Source organism: Dicentrarchus labrax, unplaced genomic scaffold, assembly GCF_905237075.1.
Source record: "Dicentrarchus labrax unplaced genomic scaffold, dlabrax2021, whole genome shotgun sequence".
Taxonomy (NCBI): Eukaryota; Metazoa; Chordata; class Actinopteri; family Moronidae; genus Dicentrarchus; species Dicentrarchus labrax.
The window spans coordinates 3,309,424-3,330,311 of NW_026136707.1; the positions used below are offsets into that span (position 1 = coordinate 3,309,424).

General features: G+C 39.6%; 1 protein-coding gene across 1 annotated transcript; it reads left to right on the forward strand.

Annotated features, from left to right (window-relative positions):
- Positions 1-148: 148 nt before the first annotated feature.
- col28a1b (collagen, type XXVIII, alpha 1b) lies at positions 149-20,684 on the forward strand. Its single transcript, XM_051407826.1, has 35 exons — positions 149-1,107; positions 1,622-1,764; positions 2,970-3,535; positions 4,602-4,622; positions 4,707-4,766; positions 4,904-4,957; positions 5,058-5,102; positions 5,629-5,655; positions 5,748-5,792; positions 5,872-5,916; positions 7,156-7,209; positions 10,196-10,264; positions 10,812-10,880; positions 11,842-11,910; positions 12,614-12,682; positions 12,806-12,874; positions 12,957-13,025; positions 13,787-13,855; positions 14,062-14,139; positions 14,236-14,298; positions 14,432-14,503; positions 14,691-14,759; positions 14,846-14,914; positions 14,994-15,062; positions 15,142-15,210; positions 15,604-15,672; positions 15,786-15,854; positions 15,974-16,042; positions 16,447-16,527; positions 16,613-16,648; positions 17,405-17,441; positions 17,535-18,089; positions 18,533-18,717; positions 19,167-19,449; positions 20,001-20,684. Exons 2-35 carry the CDS (start codon positions 1,623-1,625, stop codon positions 20,171-20,173), a joined length of 3,588 nt encoding a protein of 1,195 aa, XP_051263786.1. The 5' UTR covers positions 149-1,107; position 1,622; the 3' UTR covers positions 20,174-20,684.
- Positions 20,685-20,888: the final 204 nt, after the last annotated feature.

Genomic DNA, 20,888 nt, shown 5'->3' on the forward strand with positions numbered 1-20,888 from the left:
TTATGTGGAACATTGCACAGGTTACAGCAGGAGGTAGTAGTGCACAGTATAGTGTGTGTGTGTGTGTGTGTGTGTGTGTGGTGTGTGTGTGTAGGACTGTGGCATGTTAATACATATTGGGCAGCAAGATATACCCTATTTTTTTAGTGTTCATTTAGATCGTTAACATCTGGAATTACAGAGTTTTAATTCGTTAAAATAAATGTTCCTTATATAATATCTAATGTTTTTCATTGTAGGAGGAAGTTGCATCTCTGTCTCATCCTCACCTGTCGAGCAGTGCCCACATATTCTGTATTCAACTGGTTGCCATGATGTTTGTTTGTTGTCTTTCATGCAGTTTACCAGCAGATGGTGCCATAACCAAAGTATGAAAATACACAGAGAGGAAAGCAACGAACTGAATCCCAACACATAATACCGATCACTACAATATTTTATAAAAGAATAATACAATACAACTAAGCAGATTATGTTAAAATGTTTTTCCTGGTTAATATACTGGCATCGTTGGATTGACTGAACCTTACAAGTTGACTACAACTACTTCAGATAATATCTGTAGCTGTACATGGGAATCATACTACAACTCATCTGGTTTTCTCATTAGTGGGCGACAGTGGAAAAGTAAAACAATCTCATTTGGGACTTTTTTAAGCCCAACACACAAAGCAGTGAGGCAAAAATCAAACTGTATTAAATCTCCCCCAGCTGAGAATAAGACGATATTAACTGCCTCAAACTTATTGAAAGGTACTTTATTTTGATTAATAGCCATGTTGATATCAGGTTTTCCTCTCCGTGTTGCTCAGTTTTAACCCCACACTGCTCCAATATTCCAATAATATCCCTAATAGGATCTCATTCAGTCGAACAGGAGAGTCAGGAAAGTCCTTTCGGTCAGTCATCAAGCTCTGAACTGGACCGGCGCTGAAATGTTGGAGCGGCCCCAGAGCCCCCGACTGACACACACAGAGTATCAGCTCATCTGATGGTCCTCACTTTATCTCAGCCCGGTTTATAGCAGACCAGATTCCGCGAAATGCCACCCAAAGACCCACAGCTGACTGGACTACAAGCACTGACTGCAGCTAAATGAGACTCTAGGTAAAACATTTCATCATTATTTAATTAACTATACTATAATAACCCACTTTAATGTACTCTTCGTGTATTTTACTCGGCGTGTTACAGTTTGAATGACAACTTTAGTGTTTAGTTGTTAGAGAAGTCATGAGGTTAAATAAGGCAGAAGGTTGTTAACATTTAAAGATGTTGATTTACTGTACGTGAACTTACATACAGTTTAAAGGTTGCACTGTTTGATATATTTTTTTAGACTATTTAGTATTTGCACAGATTATTCTGGCTTTAGGCCCATTTACATATTTATGGCACTTTATAAAGCACATAATCAGTATTAGGAACTGTATAATTTTAATGAATTATCACATATACTGCAGCTTCACAGCACCCCTTGCTGGGTGTGGTCATTAAGATGCATTAAAGTTACACTTAAAAACAGGTGAATCTTATGAAAACTGGCAGAATATTTTATGTTTTGTATACAGGTTGTTGTAAAGTTTAATGCACTTCACCGCTTTGTCTGTGCGACTGCTAGGATGGAAATGTTGCCGAGGGGAAACCTGAGGAGAGGAGTGGCGCTCTGCCTGCTGCTGTTGGCTCTCGTAGGCGAGGCCACAGGCCAGAGGAGAAAGACAGGACGCAGGAACAACTACAGGCTGCACGATGATGGAGGAAATGGTAATGTTCTGTATATGCGTGTCAGACTCCAGGTTGGAGGATCACACGTTCACATCCACAGCTCAAGATGTGTTAGAATAATCACGTCAGTCGTTATGTGCAACATTTATAGGACAGTTTGTCTGCGTGGTTTTAGAGCTCAAACTCATATTTGATAAATGTGGGTTGATGGCGAGCAGTGTCAGCAGGTTTAAATCCCAGTTCAAGTCTAAAACTGACGCCCTATTAAGGTTTTGAAGCCAATGATTGAACCCAAACATCCACAGGTCACAGTGGGACCATCGATGTGGCTCAGGAGGTAAATTAGGTCCACTGATCATAGGGTTGGCGGTTCGATCCCCTGCTCCTCCACCACATGTCTACATATCCAAGTGTAACTGGCCAATAACATTTATCATCTAATATTCATTCTCACTGCGTGGTACTGACATGTTACGTTATCCTATTTACGCCTGTATATTAACCCCCATGTAGACATGTTCACCAGGTAGATCTCCTTGCACCGAGGGCAGCTCAGCCCTAAAACACTGTACTGGACAATTAAAACTCTCTTAAAACTGTATCTTTGTAAGTTTCTGGTAAGGAAGTTGTCACATTTAAAGGTCCAGTGTGTAACATTTAGGAGGATCAATCGGCAGGAATGGAATATAATATTTATAGGTATGTTTTAATTAGAGTATAATCACCTGAAGATAAGAATTGTTGTGTCGTCAACCATGTTGAAACACTGGCTCCAGATAGGTTCACCGCAATGCCACCAAATCCTACACAGTGGTCCTTTAAAGTCCCTATGTGTGAGATCTGAAGATTTTAGATTCTAGTTTTAGTATCAGAAAGAAACACTGTGGCAGACAGCGATGCAGTCTACTAACATGTTTTTAAATTAATGAATGAATCACTAACAGAGATGAGTAAGTACACCACGATCTGTATCTTTTCAACAAATAAATAACCTGTATCTGTAATCAGAAGGGACGGGACTAACTGGAACCCTCAGAGCTTTAAAGCAAAGTTTTTGACCACAATAGTTAGTATTTACAGAACTTACTTGTTGTTTATTAGAAAATAGATGTTGACTAATTACTAACTATATAAAACGTCAATAAAATTGTTCTTCTAAGACGTGTTGATATTGTTTGACTGACCAACAGTTAAAACCAATAGATATTTAATATTGAATAACCAAAATCACTGTTCTCCCGCAGGTCTGATGTGTTCACTGGAGGTGGCTTTCATCCTGGACAGCTCAGAGAGTGCAAAAATATTCCTGTTTGAGAAGCAGAAGGCCTTCGTGTTGAGCTTCAGCACTCGCCTCGCTATGCTGCAGGTAGCCGGCTGGACGCTGAAGGTGCGAATGGCCGCGCTTCAGTACAGCAGCTCCGTGTCCATAGAGCACCGGTTCTCAGCCTGGAAAGACCTGGATTCATTCCACGGCCGAGTCAGCACCATGAACTACATCGGCCATGGCACCTACACCACCTACGCCATCACCAACGCCTCGCAGCTGCTGGTGCAGGAGACTCCGGAGGACAGCGTCAGGGTTGCAGTGCTGATGACCGACGGGGTCGACCATCCCCGTAACCCCAATGTGATTGCAGCTGCAGCAGAGGCCAAAGGTCACGGCATAAAGTTCTTCACTGTAGGTCTATCAGACATCGCCCAGCAGAGTCAGAACAACGCCAAGCTACGCGCCATCGCCAGCACCCCGGCTCAGCAGTTTGTCCAAAGTCTTCTTAATCCTCAGCTGGAGGAGAAGCTGCTCAAAGAGATGGTGAGTGTCGGCTGCGAGGGAGATGACCTCAGTTAAGATGGCACCCGTGTAGATGGAAGAAACAACAGGGACAGGATGTTGTGTTTTTTTATCCCAAAAGTGAGTTTTAAGATCAATAAATGTTTAAAGATCCAGTGTGTAACAATTAGGAGGCTCATTATGGTTTTGTTACCTCAGAATGAGCGTTTTATATCTACAGACGCCTTTCCATGGAGTCTGCCATGTTGACCCGCCATGTTTCTACAGTAGCCCACGAGGAACAAACCAAACACTGGCTCTAGAAAGGGGTGTTAGCGTCAACAGTTTCTCTCTAACACTTGGAAGAGGAGGGTGAAGCGAGGAAGTTATAATCTGCAATTACTCCGCTCAAAGCCACTAAATCCTACAAACTGGAGTCGTGTAACCACTGGTATTAACTTATAACCTCACAAACGCGTCAGTTAGTGTATTTTGTGCTGTGGGTATCGGCATTTGTCATGTTTCTCTTTTCTTTTTCCACCCGTCTGTAGTTTTAGTCAGCCAGAAGACGCTTCAGCGATTCTCAATCAGGTGCCATTGATGCTCAAGAACCTGCAGCCTTTAATCACAATCCAATATCGCTATTACACCGTCTGATTTCACCTGTTCTCTTCCACTTGTTTCCTCGACATCAGCTGCTGTTGTTCTTCTTTGCCCCCCCCGATGGTTGACAAGCAGTAATGATATACTGCAGCCTATCACAGTGACAGCAGCATGCAGCTTTTCTGGAGGCTTTGTATTCGCCCCCTTTTTTTCTGCACTTTCTGTCCTCACAGCGAGTTCACGTCTCAGTGACAGAGTTGTGTCTGCATGACGGGGCTTTCCCGTCTGCTTTGCATTTTCCACACACACACAGAAATGTCGGGGGTCAGGGCCTGTCTGAGAGAGTGGCGCGACTTGTCCTGCTTTCCAGAAATGTGTGATAAAATTCATTCACAGATACAGCTCGCAAGAAATGTGTTGAGGGAAAGATAATATCTGACACAGAGGTTTTTCTGTGGTGTTTGAACTGCTACTGACGTGTTTTTGTCTTGTGTTTTGCCTCCAGAGTGCAGTCGTATTTGAAGGGGTGAGTCTTTCAAAGCAATCCAGCATTTTTCTTTTCTGAGTTATTAGTGTAAATGCACTGACTTTGTGTTTTTCTCTCGTTTAGTGTCCAAAGGCTCAAGTGTGTTTGTGTGAAAGAGGAGAGAGGGGCCTTGCAGGAAGTCCAGTGAGTATTCAGAAAGCAATAAAACAAGTTTAAAAATTTCAATTATAGTAGTTTCACGTGAAAACTATAATCTTTACCAACATTATACATCAAACAGCATAAATCTAACCAAGAACATGAACTATTTTAAATTCCAGGGTAGAAAAGGGGACCAAGGCTTCAGAGGGCCACCTGGTCTAAAAGGTTCGAGGGTAAGTCTTAACACAAAGACGCTATTTAACTCAATTTTAGTGTCTGAACTTTCAGATTTTGTGCAGCTCACTGTAAGTTGGTCTCTTCTTTTTTAATCAGGGAGAGCCTGGATTGAATGGTCAACCTGGAAATGATGGTCCGGAGGTAAAAATGAAATAAAAATGATGAGTTTTTAGCTGATTATGAAAGTCTCAATTTAATACTGCTGTAATTCTCCACGGGCAGCCAAGTTGTTTTTTTGCCATAGAAAGTGCTTCGGTTGGGACAAGCTGTGTAGCGTGTACTGAAAGGGAAGCCCTAGCTGCGTACCCTTCTTACAAACAGTTAATATATAACACAAGAATTTATAACACACAACTAACTCTCTTCAAGAGGACAATCCCTAACATGGATTAAAACCTTTTTATAGTCTATGTACTACTGACAGTAGAATAAGCCACTTTTAAACTATATAAAGGCCCAGTAATGCAATAAATAAAGTAAAGAATAAAAGAAACGGCAGAATCTTTAAAAGTACTGTGATACAAAGAGTACTAATATCTAGCACACCGAGTCGGATTCCTCTTGAAATCAATGAAACAAGGTGGTAGAAACACTACCAGCTTTGTCCACAGGGGCCGCCAGAATCAACAATAAAATAAAGTTCCTTGTCCTTTTTCTCCTTTCACAGGGCCGACCAGGTTATAAAGGCAACAAGGTGGGTGACATTTAGCTTTAGCAACATGCCAATCAGTTGTTTTATTCAAGTCCTGAGAAAATAAGAGTATAATCTTGTGTTTGCTCTTTCAGGGGGAGAGAGGAGACTGTGGCACTCCTGGGGAAAAGGGTGACATCGTATGATCATTATTAACTACATTATTTTAATCCATACGTCAGACTTTCTCCTCATAATGAATTAAGTGTCATTTTGCAGGGACCCGAGGGACCTCCAGGCCTGCGAGGACCAAAAGGAGAACAGGTAGAGCACAACCAGATGTCTTGTTTTTAAATGAACGGTAACAATTATTCATCTTGGTTTGATCATTTTAAAAGCCCACAAATAGACATTTTTTAGGCCAATTTCTAACAAAATAATCAGAAAAATGTCAGGAAAATACTTGCAATGTCGGTCTGTAGGTCCTCTACTTTGGTCCAGACTGAAACATCTCAAAAACTATTTGATGGATTGCCACAAAATTATATAAAAACCATTACGGTACGTAGAAGATTAATCCTACTGACTTTTCCTTTAGCACCACAATGAGGATAATATTTGTGTTTTTGAGTGAAAAGTCTCAACAATTGTTCAATGGATAGTCATGAAATATGGATGAATTCTAACGCTTTATGACCAGATACCTGCAAAACTATTGACCGTCATCAGCTTTGTGTTTTGTTCTAATTATAAAAATTAGTGAAACATCCTAGTGAGCATATTAGTCTGCTCATGTTAACATTTAGCTCGAAGCACCTCCGTGTCCAAGTAGAGCCTCGCAGACTCTATTTGTGTCTATTTATCAAACAAAATCATCAAATCACGGATAACCATTTTTATCGACTTCATCATTCGATTTATTCAAACTCTTTCCAGCCACTGTCCTCTGAACATACAGTTTACTTCCTGCTGTTCTTATTGATACACAGACATCATGATATGTGGACATCAGACAGCCCCTTCACTCCCCAATATAAAAAATGGAAGTGGAATTTGTCTCCTATTCGTCTCTGCACTAATGGAATGTGAATATTGGATTATGGGTAATCCTGATACTAATGTGGCTATCCAAAGCAGTGAATCCAGGCTTGCAGGATATTATTCTTTTGCAGGAACAGACTTTGTGTGGTGGGATTAGTGCAGGGACCTGGCCGCCCAGCACCACTCTTCCTCCTCTGTGCTACTGGCACAGTGTCAGTATAACCTTGTTATTTTGTGAGCTTGGCCTGAGAATCGAAGGACATGAAAGCTGTGAATGTTGATTTTAATTCTGTTCATTCAGTGGTGGTGGGTTGGTTTTGACCTGCACTTTGGTCATACAACGTGGGGGCTTCATTTTAAATTCATCCATGATTCAAAGCTTTTGTCACGAAAGAAAGTGTGACTTTAGATCCAGTTGTTTGGATGAAACGACAGATACCGTAGAGTGTGTTATTAATGTGATTAAAGTAAACTTTTATGATGCATAGATGGATTGTATAAGATTTTAAATTTGCTTTGCAGGGTGCGATCGGACCGCCAGGAGACATGGGCCCCGATGGCCCAGCCGGACCTAAAGTAAGATTCACTAAAACCTCAAGAAGCATTAAATTTTTCTCTCATTTCTGCTCTGAAAGTTTCCTACAGCGACAGTTTAGTGATTAAAGTTGTAGACACACTGAAATCTTATATATAAATATATATATAACCCAAAGCGACCAGATCCTTAATTATGCACAACTTTAAGCCTTAATTTAATTTAAACAGGTGAGTTATATAACAAATCATGAACAGGGAATCTAGCTATAACAACCAAAACAGTTTTTTGTACCAGGCTGTATTTCAGTTTTAAATTTGAGCATTTTAATATGGGGCCTAAAGGAGATTTAGCTCACTTCTGTAGCCAGCCTCAAGTGGCCGTTGAAGGAACTGCAGTTTTTCTTACTTCTTACTTCATTTGGAGCCACGTGGCTAACATTTCTAACTTTGACACTCCGTACTGGTAGTATCAAGAAAACACTGCGGTAGACACTACTAGAAAAACTACAGTACACAAGAATAAATAGACAGTTTTCATTTACAATAGAGCAACAGTTACACATTACTTGTTTATATTTATGACATTTCTTGATAGTTTATGTAGCCTCAGAAGAATTAATCGTAAGTATTCAATTATTCGCGAGTTTTTACCCTAAATTTTCTCATAATATTCACACTTTTTACCTCAAAATATAGCAAAAGTTTTCTTGAGTACATTAGAAATTTTTTCTGATAAAACTATTTCTATCCCATAATGCTGCATTTGTTGTGATCACAGACTGCTTAGTGCTCGATTCTGATTTGTCAGCCTGCTTTTTTCTTGCTTCTGAGAAATAAGGCTGTATAGTGGGTAATCATTAGCTTGACAATGTCCAAAGTTCAAAAATACATTTTGCAACACCACTAAAACATAAGGAAGTTGCACCTTGTTTGTATACAGAAGTGTAAAGTAATGAGATACAAATACATATTACTGTACTTAAGTAGTTTTTCTAAGGTACAACTTCTTACTTTTACCTAAATGTTTACACAAATATCTATATATATTTTCTTAACATACACAATAACATAACACATAACACAATGTAAAAGACGAAACAGACAAACAAGACTCAACCATTATTAAAGTTTTCATTAGTTTTGCACAGAAACAGCTGGTAGAAATGTCCTTCAGAGAAACAACAAGACTAGTTTTGTTCTTTGCGTACATTTCAAACCCTCTACTTTTTCCCTCCTACTTGAGTAAGTTACCGCAGTGTTTATTAGACAAGTACCTGTAGTACTTAAGTAAAGACTGTGTGTACTTTTGCCACCTCTAAATGTTTAATATGAACAGAAGAGTAAAAATTACAATTTATGGTTTAATTTGTGGGTTACATGCTGGAGCTATTTCTTTGTTTATCCATCCACGGAACAAATCTGTGCAGCATCTCCCCTGGTTGCCCAGCAATCTCATCGTAATGCCAAGAAGTCACTGCGCAGCTGTTGTTCACCAAGAAATAGTTAAGAGCATGCAACTCCTTGTAAACATATTTCCCAAAATGCTGAAATATTCCTTTGAGGTTTTTAAGAAATACGACATTTTCATTTTGTGATCGGAAATTTCATCCATCAACATCCCAAAGATACAGAATATTTTGACAGCAAAAGCATGATTATTTAGTCAAAATGTTGTTAGAAATGTGTTTGTTTTTTTAGTTCTTCATTTACACTCAGTGCTCCTCAGTCACTTTCAAACATTTGTATTGTCAGATAGCCGTTTTGATGAAACAGGGGGCAATATAAGACCGACCTTTAAAATGTGTGCCCAAGGCTATTAAGATGCTGATGCCTCTATCACCACAGAGCTGTCCCACAGCTTTTTAACAAAGATGCCTTTATACAGATGAAATTCAACGTGATTTATAGCACATGCAGGAAAAGTACAGGCATTAATCCAAAGCAAGTTTTACAGATGGAACAATGGATTGCTCTTTATTTCCTAAATTCCATAAAAGGTTGAAAACAAGGCTATAGGCCATTTGGTTTCCCTGATGAAGAGAGGAATGAATATTATATGTATTTTTATAGCATGTTCAATCAGATATCACTAAGATACTACTGTAACTGATTGTAAATCTATTTTTTAAACCTTTAAGAAGACTGGAGAGAGCACAGGTTGTTTATTTCCCTGTGGAAAAATAAACTGCAATTAAAATGAAAATCCCACAAACAACGTAAAAAAAACCACAAGGTTTTAGTTATTTTTGCAGAGGATGTTTAATCATGTCAGGATGCAAATGACAATGTAAATGGTGGCACTGACATCCCTGAAAAGCTGTCAACAATTATGTATCATTGTCACTTAAGAATGTGAATGGACTGGACTTGGATGGTGGTTATTTTAGAAGACAATGTAAAGAGTAGAGTCATCAGCAAACATGCAGAGTTGCAAAGATCTGGCCAATTTATTTTTAATTCTATTTAGATTGATCTTCAGTTAGTGGATGTAAGTTTGATCAATTCATTCAATTATGAGGCTGTACATTACTTTTTATTCATTCAATAAAATATCACCTGATGCATGTTACTGCAGTGGTTCCCAACCTGGGGGTCGGGACACCTTAAGGGGTGTAAGAAAACTTATGATAAAATATAACAATAGGCCTATATTATTGCATTTCATTGATTTCTATGAATAAAGTTTAAATTATTATTTAAATCTAAACTTTGAAGACCTGAACACAAGCTATATTCACAGAGCCTTAAGTCTCTGATAAACAGCCTGCACTAGTAAAGTATTAAGCTAACAGAGCAATGCCCAAACATAAAGAAGAAAACACTAAATTTGTCAAAATTCTCAATTTGTCGCTTGTTTTACAGAAATGTCCTGCAGTTGTTGCGTTCACTGTTTGGGTTCATTGTACAGCTTATCAGTCAGATCGTCAGTTTACTTAACTTAATGAAAAAGGTAGTTGTTAACTTGTCTGCAGTGTTGAAAATGACACATCACTTGCAAACCTCTGAACTTGTTTACTTGCCACAGGGAGACAGAGGGCCCAGTGGTGCTTCCGGACCACCAGGAGACATTGGTATCGGATTCCCAGGAGCCAAGGTAAACTATATTTACTACCATAAAAACATCCTCTACAGTGATTTAATCTTTTTAAAATCAAATGTATGCCCAGTTGTATTCTCAAAGGACTGAGGATGGATGTTATTTTTCTTTATTACAAGAATTTTAAAGAATATACAAAAGGGGAAATATAGGGGATGTGCCGATCCAATATTCAGTATCGAATCAATCAATGGAATAGATATCAGAGAAAAAACAACTATAATCAAAGGCGGTATCGGATTGGTGTCGGTACTGGCAGATACTCGAGGTTCATCAGTATTGGACATGAAAAAGTGGTATCGAGCCATTGCTAGTTACATAAAACACAACTGCAAAGATGTGTGCAGTCAAAATAACTCTTAAATACTATTTTTAGTTGTTTATTCTCTTTATTAATTATTATTATTAGTATTATTATTATTTTTATGTCACCTAAGTGTAACATTTTAGTCAGCGTGCCATCGATATAATAAATATTATCACTCTTTAAAGAATTGGTTAAAAGTGTTGAAAGTTGTTCACTGGCGCTGTGTGATGCTTACAGGGTGAAAAAGGCATTCAGGGAAGAGCAGGTCCCACAGGACCTGTTGGGATTGGAGAACCAGGACTACCAGTGAGTATGAGAAATGGTCTTATATTGTATCGGTTTATTAATTTTGATTAAATTAATGTATAACATTGTCTTGAAAGCACAACTGCACACCTGTTTCAATGGGCAAGTGAGATTGATAACAGTGTCAAATAATCAATATAAATAAACAATAAATGTTGTTCTGCTGGAAGATGTACCTAGACCTTTTTAAGTAAAAGAAGAAATACCACACATTAAAATATCTCTTTGAGGCCCTTTGAGAGTATAATATTCTTATATAAATCATATAATTGGAATATTATTACTGATATATTGACACATTAGCAGTCACAGCTGGCTGAGGTGGAACTATTTTATACTACATTATATGCTGTTGGGTAAATTGATCTATAACAATGTATCATATTATATGAATTGATCATACAGTATGTTCTGTATGTAACATCATGATCTGCAAAGTAACTAATTGTTGTTTTTAGACACGTTAGGGAGTAAAAATACACATTTTCTTCTGAAATGTTGAGTAGAAGCATAAAGTAGCTGAACAGCAGTTGATTAAATGTACTTAATTATATTCCACCACTGACAGCTTTCATTTTATGCACAGATAAACTATTTTTGAGGTTCTTTGTCAGGTAAATGCATTTAGGAAAGTACGAGTCAAAGATGCAAATAGAAAGAACATCCTGAGAAAGCTAAATTACACATGCAGGATTGTTGTTTTCACTTCCATCTGGTTATTAAACATTGCAGAGCAGCCAAGTTGTCAAACATAAGCATGTTCTGTGCACTCCACTCAGATCCCATTCCAAAAAATTCTCAAACCCCTGCTGCCACCTGCAGCACCAATATGCAACAGTGCACTATGTAGAACCACAGTGGCTTATTGGTGCTTTTACTAGCTGCCACTTTACTATTAAAACAGTTTTACAGAAGTCTTCTCTTAAGTAGACTTGTATTAAAAGTTGTTTGTTTGTTTCAGGGTCCCCCAGGACCACCTGGAGCACAGGGAAATGTGGGACCACCTGGAGAAGGTTTTCCAGGGCCAAAGGTAAGTTGTGTTTTTAATCCAATAAGATTATTTATCCTGAAGGGAAATCGCTGTTCAAAGAGGGAGGAGTGTAAATTAGTGCAAATATATAAAAAAATTACAGATTATCAGTAAGTGCATAATGTCTCAAATGTAATACAGTTTAACTGTGTGTAACATTAAATGTAAACTGGTTAATGATAAGCTGAAAATCCAAACTATAACAACAGTAATGATCACAAAAAGTACGCAGGTTAATGGGGAGGTGCAGATCTAAAAATATACACTACGCCAAAAACTGAAAGGTTGACAGTAGTGGCAATAATTATCCCCCGGTGGATGGTAAAGGGCAGATCCAAAATATGCAGTATACAATATATGTTTTTTATTGTGTTTTTTTATAGCAACATTATTGTATTGTATTGTTTGAGTTTTGTATTGTTCTGTATGTATTTGTTTTAAGGCCTTTCTGGGGTTGAGAGTGTCCAACTAGCTTGGCTTTAAATGGTATAATATTCATGTGAAGAACAAGAGTTGAACAAGTTGAAACAGACACATGCTGCAGCAGTCTGGATATTGGCAGTGGAGTTCAGTGCAGGTGCAAAGCAGGACAGACTGATTCATGGAAATTACAACCAGAAAATATTTCACTGCGATTGTATTATGAGACACTTATGAACAGTGATGTCTACAGTATGTCACACTTTCCACCTTTTTTTTTTAGGGTGATCGAGGATTCGATGGTCCAAGGGGCAATCGTGGAGTTCCTGGTGTCGGGATCAAAGGTGACAAGGTAAAAAGAAATGTATACATCATCAAACTTTCTCTACATTGTGAGTCTAATATAATCTGACACACAGCTGAGTCTTACTGTATTTTGTTATTGAGTTTATACTTTTTACTAATGTTTTCTCAGGGCAGTCAGGGGCCGCCTGGGATCTCCGGTCCAGTTGGTGTGCCTGGTATAGGACTTCAAGGAGAAAAGGTAGAAAACAGACCATAAAATAAACAAACCTATCTTACTAAGAGTTACCAGCGTCTCCCACCTGTTTGATCTGTTTTCGCAGGGTGATCTAGGTCCAGTCGGACCTGCAGGCCCCAGAGGAATTCCAGGTATTGGACTAACAGGACCAAAGGTAAGACAGGACGAGGACGATCTGTCCATGAACTAACAGGATCTTTGTCTCAGAAACAGAAACTCAGATGCTAATTGCAATTTGACAGTCAGCTGATTCTCTGATTGCATCTAAATTGTTTTGCATATTTTATCACATAAATACGCCGGGGAAACACAGTTGGCTTGTCAATCAGATGCCTGTTTGAATCAGTCTCCTTCTCCGTCAGGGAGGGAATAGAGAGGCTGCTATTGGTGGATGGTTTATAATCTGAGACATTTATTTCAGCTCTCGTCCGTTTAAGGGTCATTTCACAGATTCTTTTAAAGCATTTTGTGTCTGAAATATAGATAAATAAAGGAAAATTAAACAACAGAACATTCTTATTTTGTTTTTTAAGCATTTTGGGTTTCATTTATTTATGTAGTTAGTTTTCTCTGTTTGCTACAAACTACAGTGTCCAGCTGTTTTAAGAAATTACTGAGCTTTTTTTTTTTTTATGAAGCTTGATATTTGTGACCTGTTTTGAAACATTTACATCTTCAGTAGGAAAATCAATCGAAGGACAAACAGATTCCACTCTTTTCATGGGATTTGATAGCAAGAAAAACAGAGAATAATGCAAACGTATAGGCAAAATTATCCCCAATTTCATTTCCTAAAACCAGACTACAGTATTTCTTAAATTCAGTATCATATTTGCTTTAATTTCACTAGTTTCTTGTTGACAGTTTAAGTAAAAACACTGAATCTTCCACTGTCTGTGTGAACATTACCTTTAGGGGAGTCAGGGACCCTCAGGTGAACCTGGACTGCCAGGTGAGAGAGGTGTGGGAGAACCAGGACCCAAAGTGAGTGTGCTGTTCCCCTCTAAACACTAACTATCACAGTACAGTAAAGATCCTTTTAAAGAAATACCACTGTAAGAAGGTTCAAGGTCAAAGCCTGAATAACCACTGTGATCCTAGAGTGACTCTTAAAATACAAAGATATATTTAATATTGCGTCTTTATCCGTCAGTCTGCCGATGCTCTTGCATGTTATTTCCCTCTTTCAGGGTGAGCCAGGGTCGGAGGGGTTACCAGGAATACCAGGTCAGCCAGGAGACGATGGAGCCCCGCGGACAAAAGGTAACATAAACTTAAACCTGTTTTCTCTTTTTGAATTTTTTTCTAGTACTTTTAACCTTTGTGCTATTTCATTGTCTGTTTTCAAATGACGTCAGGGTGACATTGGGTTACCGGGGCTCAGAGGACCAGACGGCGCTCCTGGTAAAGGCGCACCTGGAGAGAGGGTAACAGTTGATGTTTTATCCAAAGATTATGTACAAATTTACTCTAATATATATGATTGATTAGAACTCAAAGTTGCTTATTCAGAAGATTGTTTTGAAGAGTATCAGCAACAGTTTTGTGTTATTCTGGCAGGGAGACAAAGGGGACAGGGGGACCAGAGGCCAGCCTGGTGCAGTCGGTCCTGTGGGGCCAGCGGGGGCAAAGGTAACGTGGGAAAATATATTGGTCCACCATTGTATTCATGCGGCTCTAATTAACACAACCTAACAACAGTTCATATGGAGTTATTGTCATACTTCAATTTGAAACCTACTCTTTATGCAATGAACCTGAAGATGCCCCACCTCCTTGCCTTGTTTATTATTACTCTGATGAGTGTTATCACTTCCAGGGGGAACCAGGAATTATGGGGCAACCGGGATTAATTGGACCACCAGGGAGGGGTTTACCCGGTGCAAAGGTAAGCCCAAGTGGGGCAGACATACAGTTGCTATAACTGTCAACAGTAACAAGGTGGTTCATTGTTCTGCTTCTGTTATTTGTCAGGGAGAACCAGGTCCACAAGGTGCAACTGGAGCTGTGGGAGAACCGGGGATAGGTTTACCTGGACCGAAGGTGATTTCAGCTCTGGTTTACTCTTCACTGATCCTCCCATGAAAAGTACTGACAAAAAGTGGCATGTTCTGGTTTGTAGGGAGACGTTGGGTCACCAGGGCCTGCTGGGCTACCTGGACTGAAAGGTGACGGTTACCCCGGCCCTCCAGTGAGTATCAACCTACATTACAGCCTCTTTTCTCACTTTACATCCCCGTTATACAATTTTTTCTAACCCTGTTTCTTAGGGACTTCCAGGGCCTCCTGGTCTGACAGGAGAGACTGGAGCAGATGGCATCGGTTTACCTGGACCAAAGGTAAAAGTTCATTGTTGTCAATCAAAGGGCAGAATCTTTGTCGAAGAAGTTACCTTCTCTTTGCAATCCGGCTGTTTTTGTTTATTTTTCCTGGATATCTTTGTTTCAGTTCTCACCATAAGTTTATTTTTGTCTGATATTTCTCCAAAACATGCCTTTTTTTTAGAGATAAATGATCACTAATGTATAATATGTTAATGGATAATATAAGTAATTTCAGTTTCTCTTGCTTTTTTATTTGTGTGTTTTCATCTTTGTGTTTACAGTGAAATGTTTTATGAGCCTGGTATCTTTTTTAAAGTTATTTTGCTTTTTTTTAAAGATTAGATTACTGTGATTATTTACATATATCTATGAATGTTTTATAATTTACTAGCTGTGTTTTTTGTTCAGGGGGACAGAGGCTTACCCGGACCTCCTGGACCTGCTGGACCTCCAGGGATTGGCCTACTTGGTTCCAAGGTAATCTGTCCTGTTCAAAACAATGGCTTGTATGTAATCTTTTTAAAACTATAAATTAATTGCTTGTGAATACCTTTAAATTCATATTGGAATCAAATTTTCTTTTCCTGCAGGGTTCAGTTGGCCGAACGGGACCACCTGGTCCTCAGGGTTTACCAGGAGAGGGCATCCAAGGACAAAAGGTACCGCTGTCAGCTGATAAGATAATATGAGAGAAGCCTTTATGAAAGTGTTGCAGCAGCAAAATAACAGAAATAAGTTACCCTCTTCTGGTATAAGCACATGATCTCTGTGTTTCCAGGGGGAGTCTGGATTTCAGGGGATCCCCGGTCCCAGAGGTCCTCCTGGACAAGGTCTGCAGGGGGACAAGGTAACGATACATGAATATGAAATATTAGTGACAGTCAACCTTAAAATAATTAAAAAAATTGAACTGTAATCTGATTATGTCGTTTTTTTTTCTTGTCTTCCTGATTGCATAACTCAGTTACATTATTTCTGTGGCTTCAAACTAAAGTCAAAGAAAACTTCAGCACAAAATACTGAGAAACATGACATCAGTAAACTCCTCACAACATGCAGCCCATCTGGTCTGAGAACATTTAAAATCAACAATAACTATAAAAGATCTAATGTAGTCCGGCTTTCTTTGGACGGATCGCTTACTCACTAGATATGTTCATATCTACAGGAGCTCTGTTAGGGGGTGTAGAAAACCCCATTCTACCACAGCCTTACTGTGAGTTTCAGACAAGTGTTTCCTTCCTCTTGTAGGGGGATCGAGGGTTCAGAGGTGAAAAAGGCAAAAAGGGGGACAAAGGAGAAGGTGGAGAAGCTGGAGCCAATGGACCTATGGTACTGGATTTTCTTTTTAGAGTGATTCAAAAGCTTTCATGGAAATAAATAATGTTGATCACTTGTCGTTGATCTCAAATCACAGGGTAGAGTGGGACAAAAGGGAGATCCTGGACTTACAGTAAGTATCACTCATTAGTTTTTATTATTAGGGGTCTCAACCAGAAATCTACAATAACCTAAAATTGGAGGACTCTATATAAAAAAGGGCTTCAAGATATAGACTGATTGGAACTGTACTATACTCTAGTATCCTGGTTATCTTCTGCACATTAAATGTCATGTCCTGGTATCAGAAACCTTGATATGCTACCTGGAGTACTGCGATAGAAACCAGGGTACCTGTGGCCGGTAAACACCTGATCCAGGTTTCTGAACATTCTTTGTGAGCCGTCCCGGGTTCAGATCCTGGACGAGCCCCCACTTTGTCACATCCTGAAGAACGGGAGAACACACATAAGTTTTAATTAAAGTAGGTTTATTTTACATAACAGATTAGAAGCCAAGGGGGAGAGAGAGTTTGGCGGATTGCCTCCAGCTTATATAGTCTCACCACCAGACCAGGTGAGCTGAATCTTGCTGACGACCAGACTCCTCCCAGCAGGCCACAGGAGGGAAAGTCCTGCTCATAGGGTTGTCACAGTTGGTACAAAACAAAGTGACTAAGATGGTCCAAAATCAAGACACAACTGCAGGCAGATGATCAGAAACTGGATACTGGTATGATCATGTATACAGGGATGTAAATAACCAGGTTTTTCCTGTTACATATCCAGACTATGATCAAAAACAGGATACTCAGATACACGCATGCATGTAAACGCATTATTCATTTACACATCTGTTCTTAAAGTATTGCACTTTCTATCTTTCACAGAGGGAAGAAATCATTAAAATAGTGAGATCCATCTGCAGTAAGTAATAAAAAACTCAAAACTCACATTTTTAATTTTGTTGATTCGACGTTGGTCCGTAGTCTCGCTCCGTCTGTTGCTCTGTTTCACTAGGTTGTGGAGTGACATGCCGCCAAACCCCCTTGGAGCTTGTTTTTGTGATCGACAGCTCTGAGAGCGTCGGGCCCGACAACTTCAACGTAATCAAAGACTTCGTAAACGCCCTGATCGACCGAGCCTCGGTCAGCAGGGACACCACGCGGGTCGGTGTGGTCCTTTACAGCCACATCAACATTGTGGTGGTCAACCTCAGACAGGAAGCCACTCGGGATGAGATCAAGTCGGCGGTGCGCTCCATGACCTACCTGGGTGAGGGTACGTTCACGGGCAGTGCCCTCCAACAGGCCAACCAGTTGTTCAAGGCGGCTCGGGCAGGTGTGAGGAAGGTAGCCATCATCATCACGGACGGGCAGCCTGACAAAAGAGACGCGGTCAGTCTGGAGAGCGCCGTGTCGGAAGCTCAAGGGAATAACATTGAGAGGTTTGTGATCGGGGTGGTGAATGAGAGCGATCCTCTGTCTGAGGAGTTCAAGAAGGAGCTCAGTCTCATGGCTTCTGACCCCGACAGCGACCACGTGTACCTGATTGATGAATTCAAAACACTTCCAGGTGAGCCATTCTTGGAATCACATAACGTACATATAAAAGTCAGTTCACCCAAATTACAAAACCAACATATTTTCCTAATTGGTATCTAGCATTTTCTACTACTTTGTGCTTGTACATTTCAAAGGCAAGTGTTTTACTTTTCACTGAATCGAATTTTGAAGATCTGAGTACTTCTACCGCCACTATCTATATGTGAGATTTCTAACTTCAACCCAATGTAATGGAGGTGAATGGAGCTTCATTCTTCGGCTGTCACTGCATTGAAAACTTAAAAAAAAAGTAACATCTACTATCATGGTGCTGTTGAGCAAACCCAACCTCAAACAGCTCATATTCAATCTGTGGTGGAAATTACTGACACAAAAGTGAAGCTGGAGAATGCGCTGTATACTGACAAGTGTATAAATGTATTAACTGACTGTAAAGTTCTTCTGGTATTGCAGCTCTGGAGAGGAAATTGCTCAGTCGTATCTGTGAGGATGGAGAGAGACATATGTTCAGCTCCATCCCAAGCTCCAGGCTGCCACCAGGAATCCCCGAGGTCTCCAATAATGTTCGAGAACCTCCATACAGAACCGATACAGACACACCCACCTTCACAGGAGACTTCAGGAGAGTTCAGATGGTGGTGAGGGCAACAAATCAGTAATTTTTCTACCTAATTTAAGTCAGTGTAGGCTTCGTTACAACAGTTTTACTACTGGCAAAGTAAAATAATCTTCTACTAGCATCTACTATTGCATGGATTGCCTTGACACTTTGTAGACATTCATAGTGCCAAGAGGATAAAACCTAATTGCTTCAGTGATCCCTGATCTCTGGTGCCACCAGCAGGTCAAACGTGTCATTAATCCAATGAAATATCTCAACATCTACTGGAAGGATTGTATATATAGTATAGATAGTATATCCGACAAAATACGTTTTTTTTTAACTTATTTTAATAGTTTTAAATCACATCTTTGGGTCTTCATATAGTAAATGGAGCTGGTTCAGGTGTTATAATATGACTTTTGTATAATGGTACCTGGATAAATGAAGGCACAGTAGATGAAATCATTTCCCGCTCTGTTACAGCCCCGTCCTCCGGGGTCACAGCCCGACAGAGAGCCCATCGCTCCGCTGAGGCCAAAGACAGACGACAGATCCTCCTCAGAAATTCAGAGATTTCCACTCTTCGACAGGGAGCCCTTCAGACCTGTAACAGAGTTTCTCCCACAGTTTGATATGAAGGACCCCACAAACCGTATGGTGATGACGGGAGCCATCGGGCCGGCGGGTCCCACTCCGAGGACCCCACCTGAGGAGAAGACGCCGCCGCCGACTCTTGTACTGCTGCCCTCTGACACCTACGTATCAGGTAACCTCTGAGAGTTTGCTGAAGAGATTGTAGGATGGAGAAATGGTTGCTGTAAATGTTAGAAATGATGCACATTACTCAATGAGGTCAAACCTTTAAACAAAAATCCAGATTAACTTGGTGGCTATAAACTTAAAATATTATACCTTTACTAACATCTTATCTGCAACCTGAAGGTAAATGTTTAAAAAGATTAAAAAACAAACAAACAACAACAACAACAAAAACTACCAAACATCAATCAGCCCAAAAAATTTAAAATAGTTTTATATTTTACACTTATTGTAGTTAAATATGAAGCTGCAGCTGGGAGCCAGTTAGCCTAGCTTAGCATTGCCGTATTTCTAAAAATGTAAACAATCCAATACTTCGATTTATTTCAAAATACCTGCAAGACTAATGACTGTGCTAACGTTAATTAGCAAATGTTAAACTTACATTTTGAACATGTTAAACATTATACATCAGCACGTTAACATTGTCAACAATGGCTGTGAGCATAAACCCAGTCTCGTTAAGTTTGTCACTTCCTGTTTGTTTGCTGTCTCCAGCGGAGCGCTGCAACCACCTCTTGGATCCAGGACCGTGCCGGGACTACGTGGTAAAGTGGTACTACGACGCCACCGCTAATTCCTGCGCTCAGTTCTGGTTCGGAGGCTGTCTAGGAAACGGCAACCGGTTTGAGACTGAGAAGAGCTGCAGAGAAACCTGCATCAAGGTCTAACATGTGCGTGCAGTCACAAACGTACACGTTCGTAAATGCTCATAAAACATTTTGCTGCGACTTCACGCCATGAAGCACTTCATCGTCAGTACCTTAGTATTTTACTCGTAGTTACTTTGACATGGATGGGGAAACAGCAAATGTTATCAAAGAGGCATCATTAAACTAAATTAGCCTGAAATGGAGGGAAAGGTTGAAACTGTTCAGAAGGGTAGGTACTGTTAAATGTTTTTTTTCCTGTTGGCCAGAGAGATTTTGTGTATTAATTGTGTGAATCAAGCCAGGTTAATGCAGAGAATGATGTCTAAGACGTTACTTACAGTTCTGTTAAAAAAACAAACTCTGTAACCACTAACCTTTCTATTCAGAAAAAAGTAACCCTTTTGTATGATTCAGTGGTGTATTTTTCTACTTAATGTCTTACGTTTTTTTTTGTTTCTGGTTTTTTTTTAATACTGTGAAATGTCATTAAACAGAAAAAACAAAACAAATAAACGTATAACTTCATGAATTGTAGGTCGAATGCCGTTATTGTAAGTCGCTTTGGACCAAAGCAGCAGTTTAATAGCAGTTTAAGTCCATCCTCGCTAAATAAAGTAGTTCCCTCAATGTCTGTAAGAAGCTGAGAGGAATCACCTCCCAACAGGAAGATGACTCACTGAGAAACACTTTCTTCACCACAAAGTTTCAAGTTGGACATGATTACATGTAATTA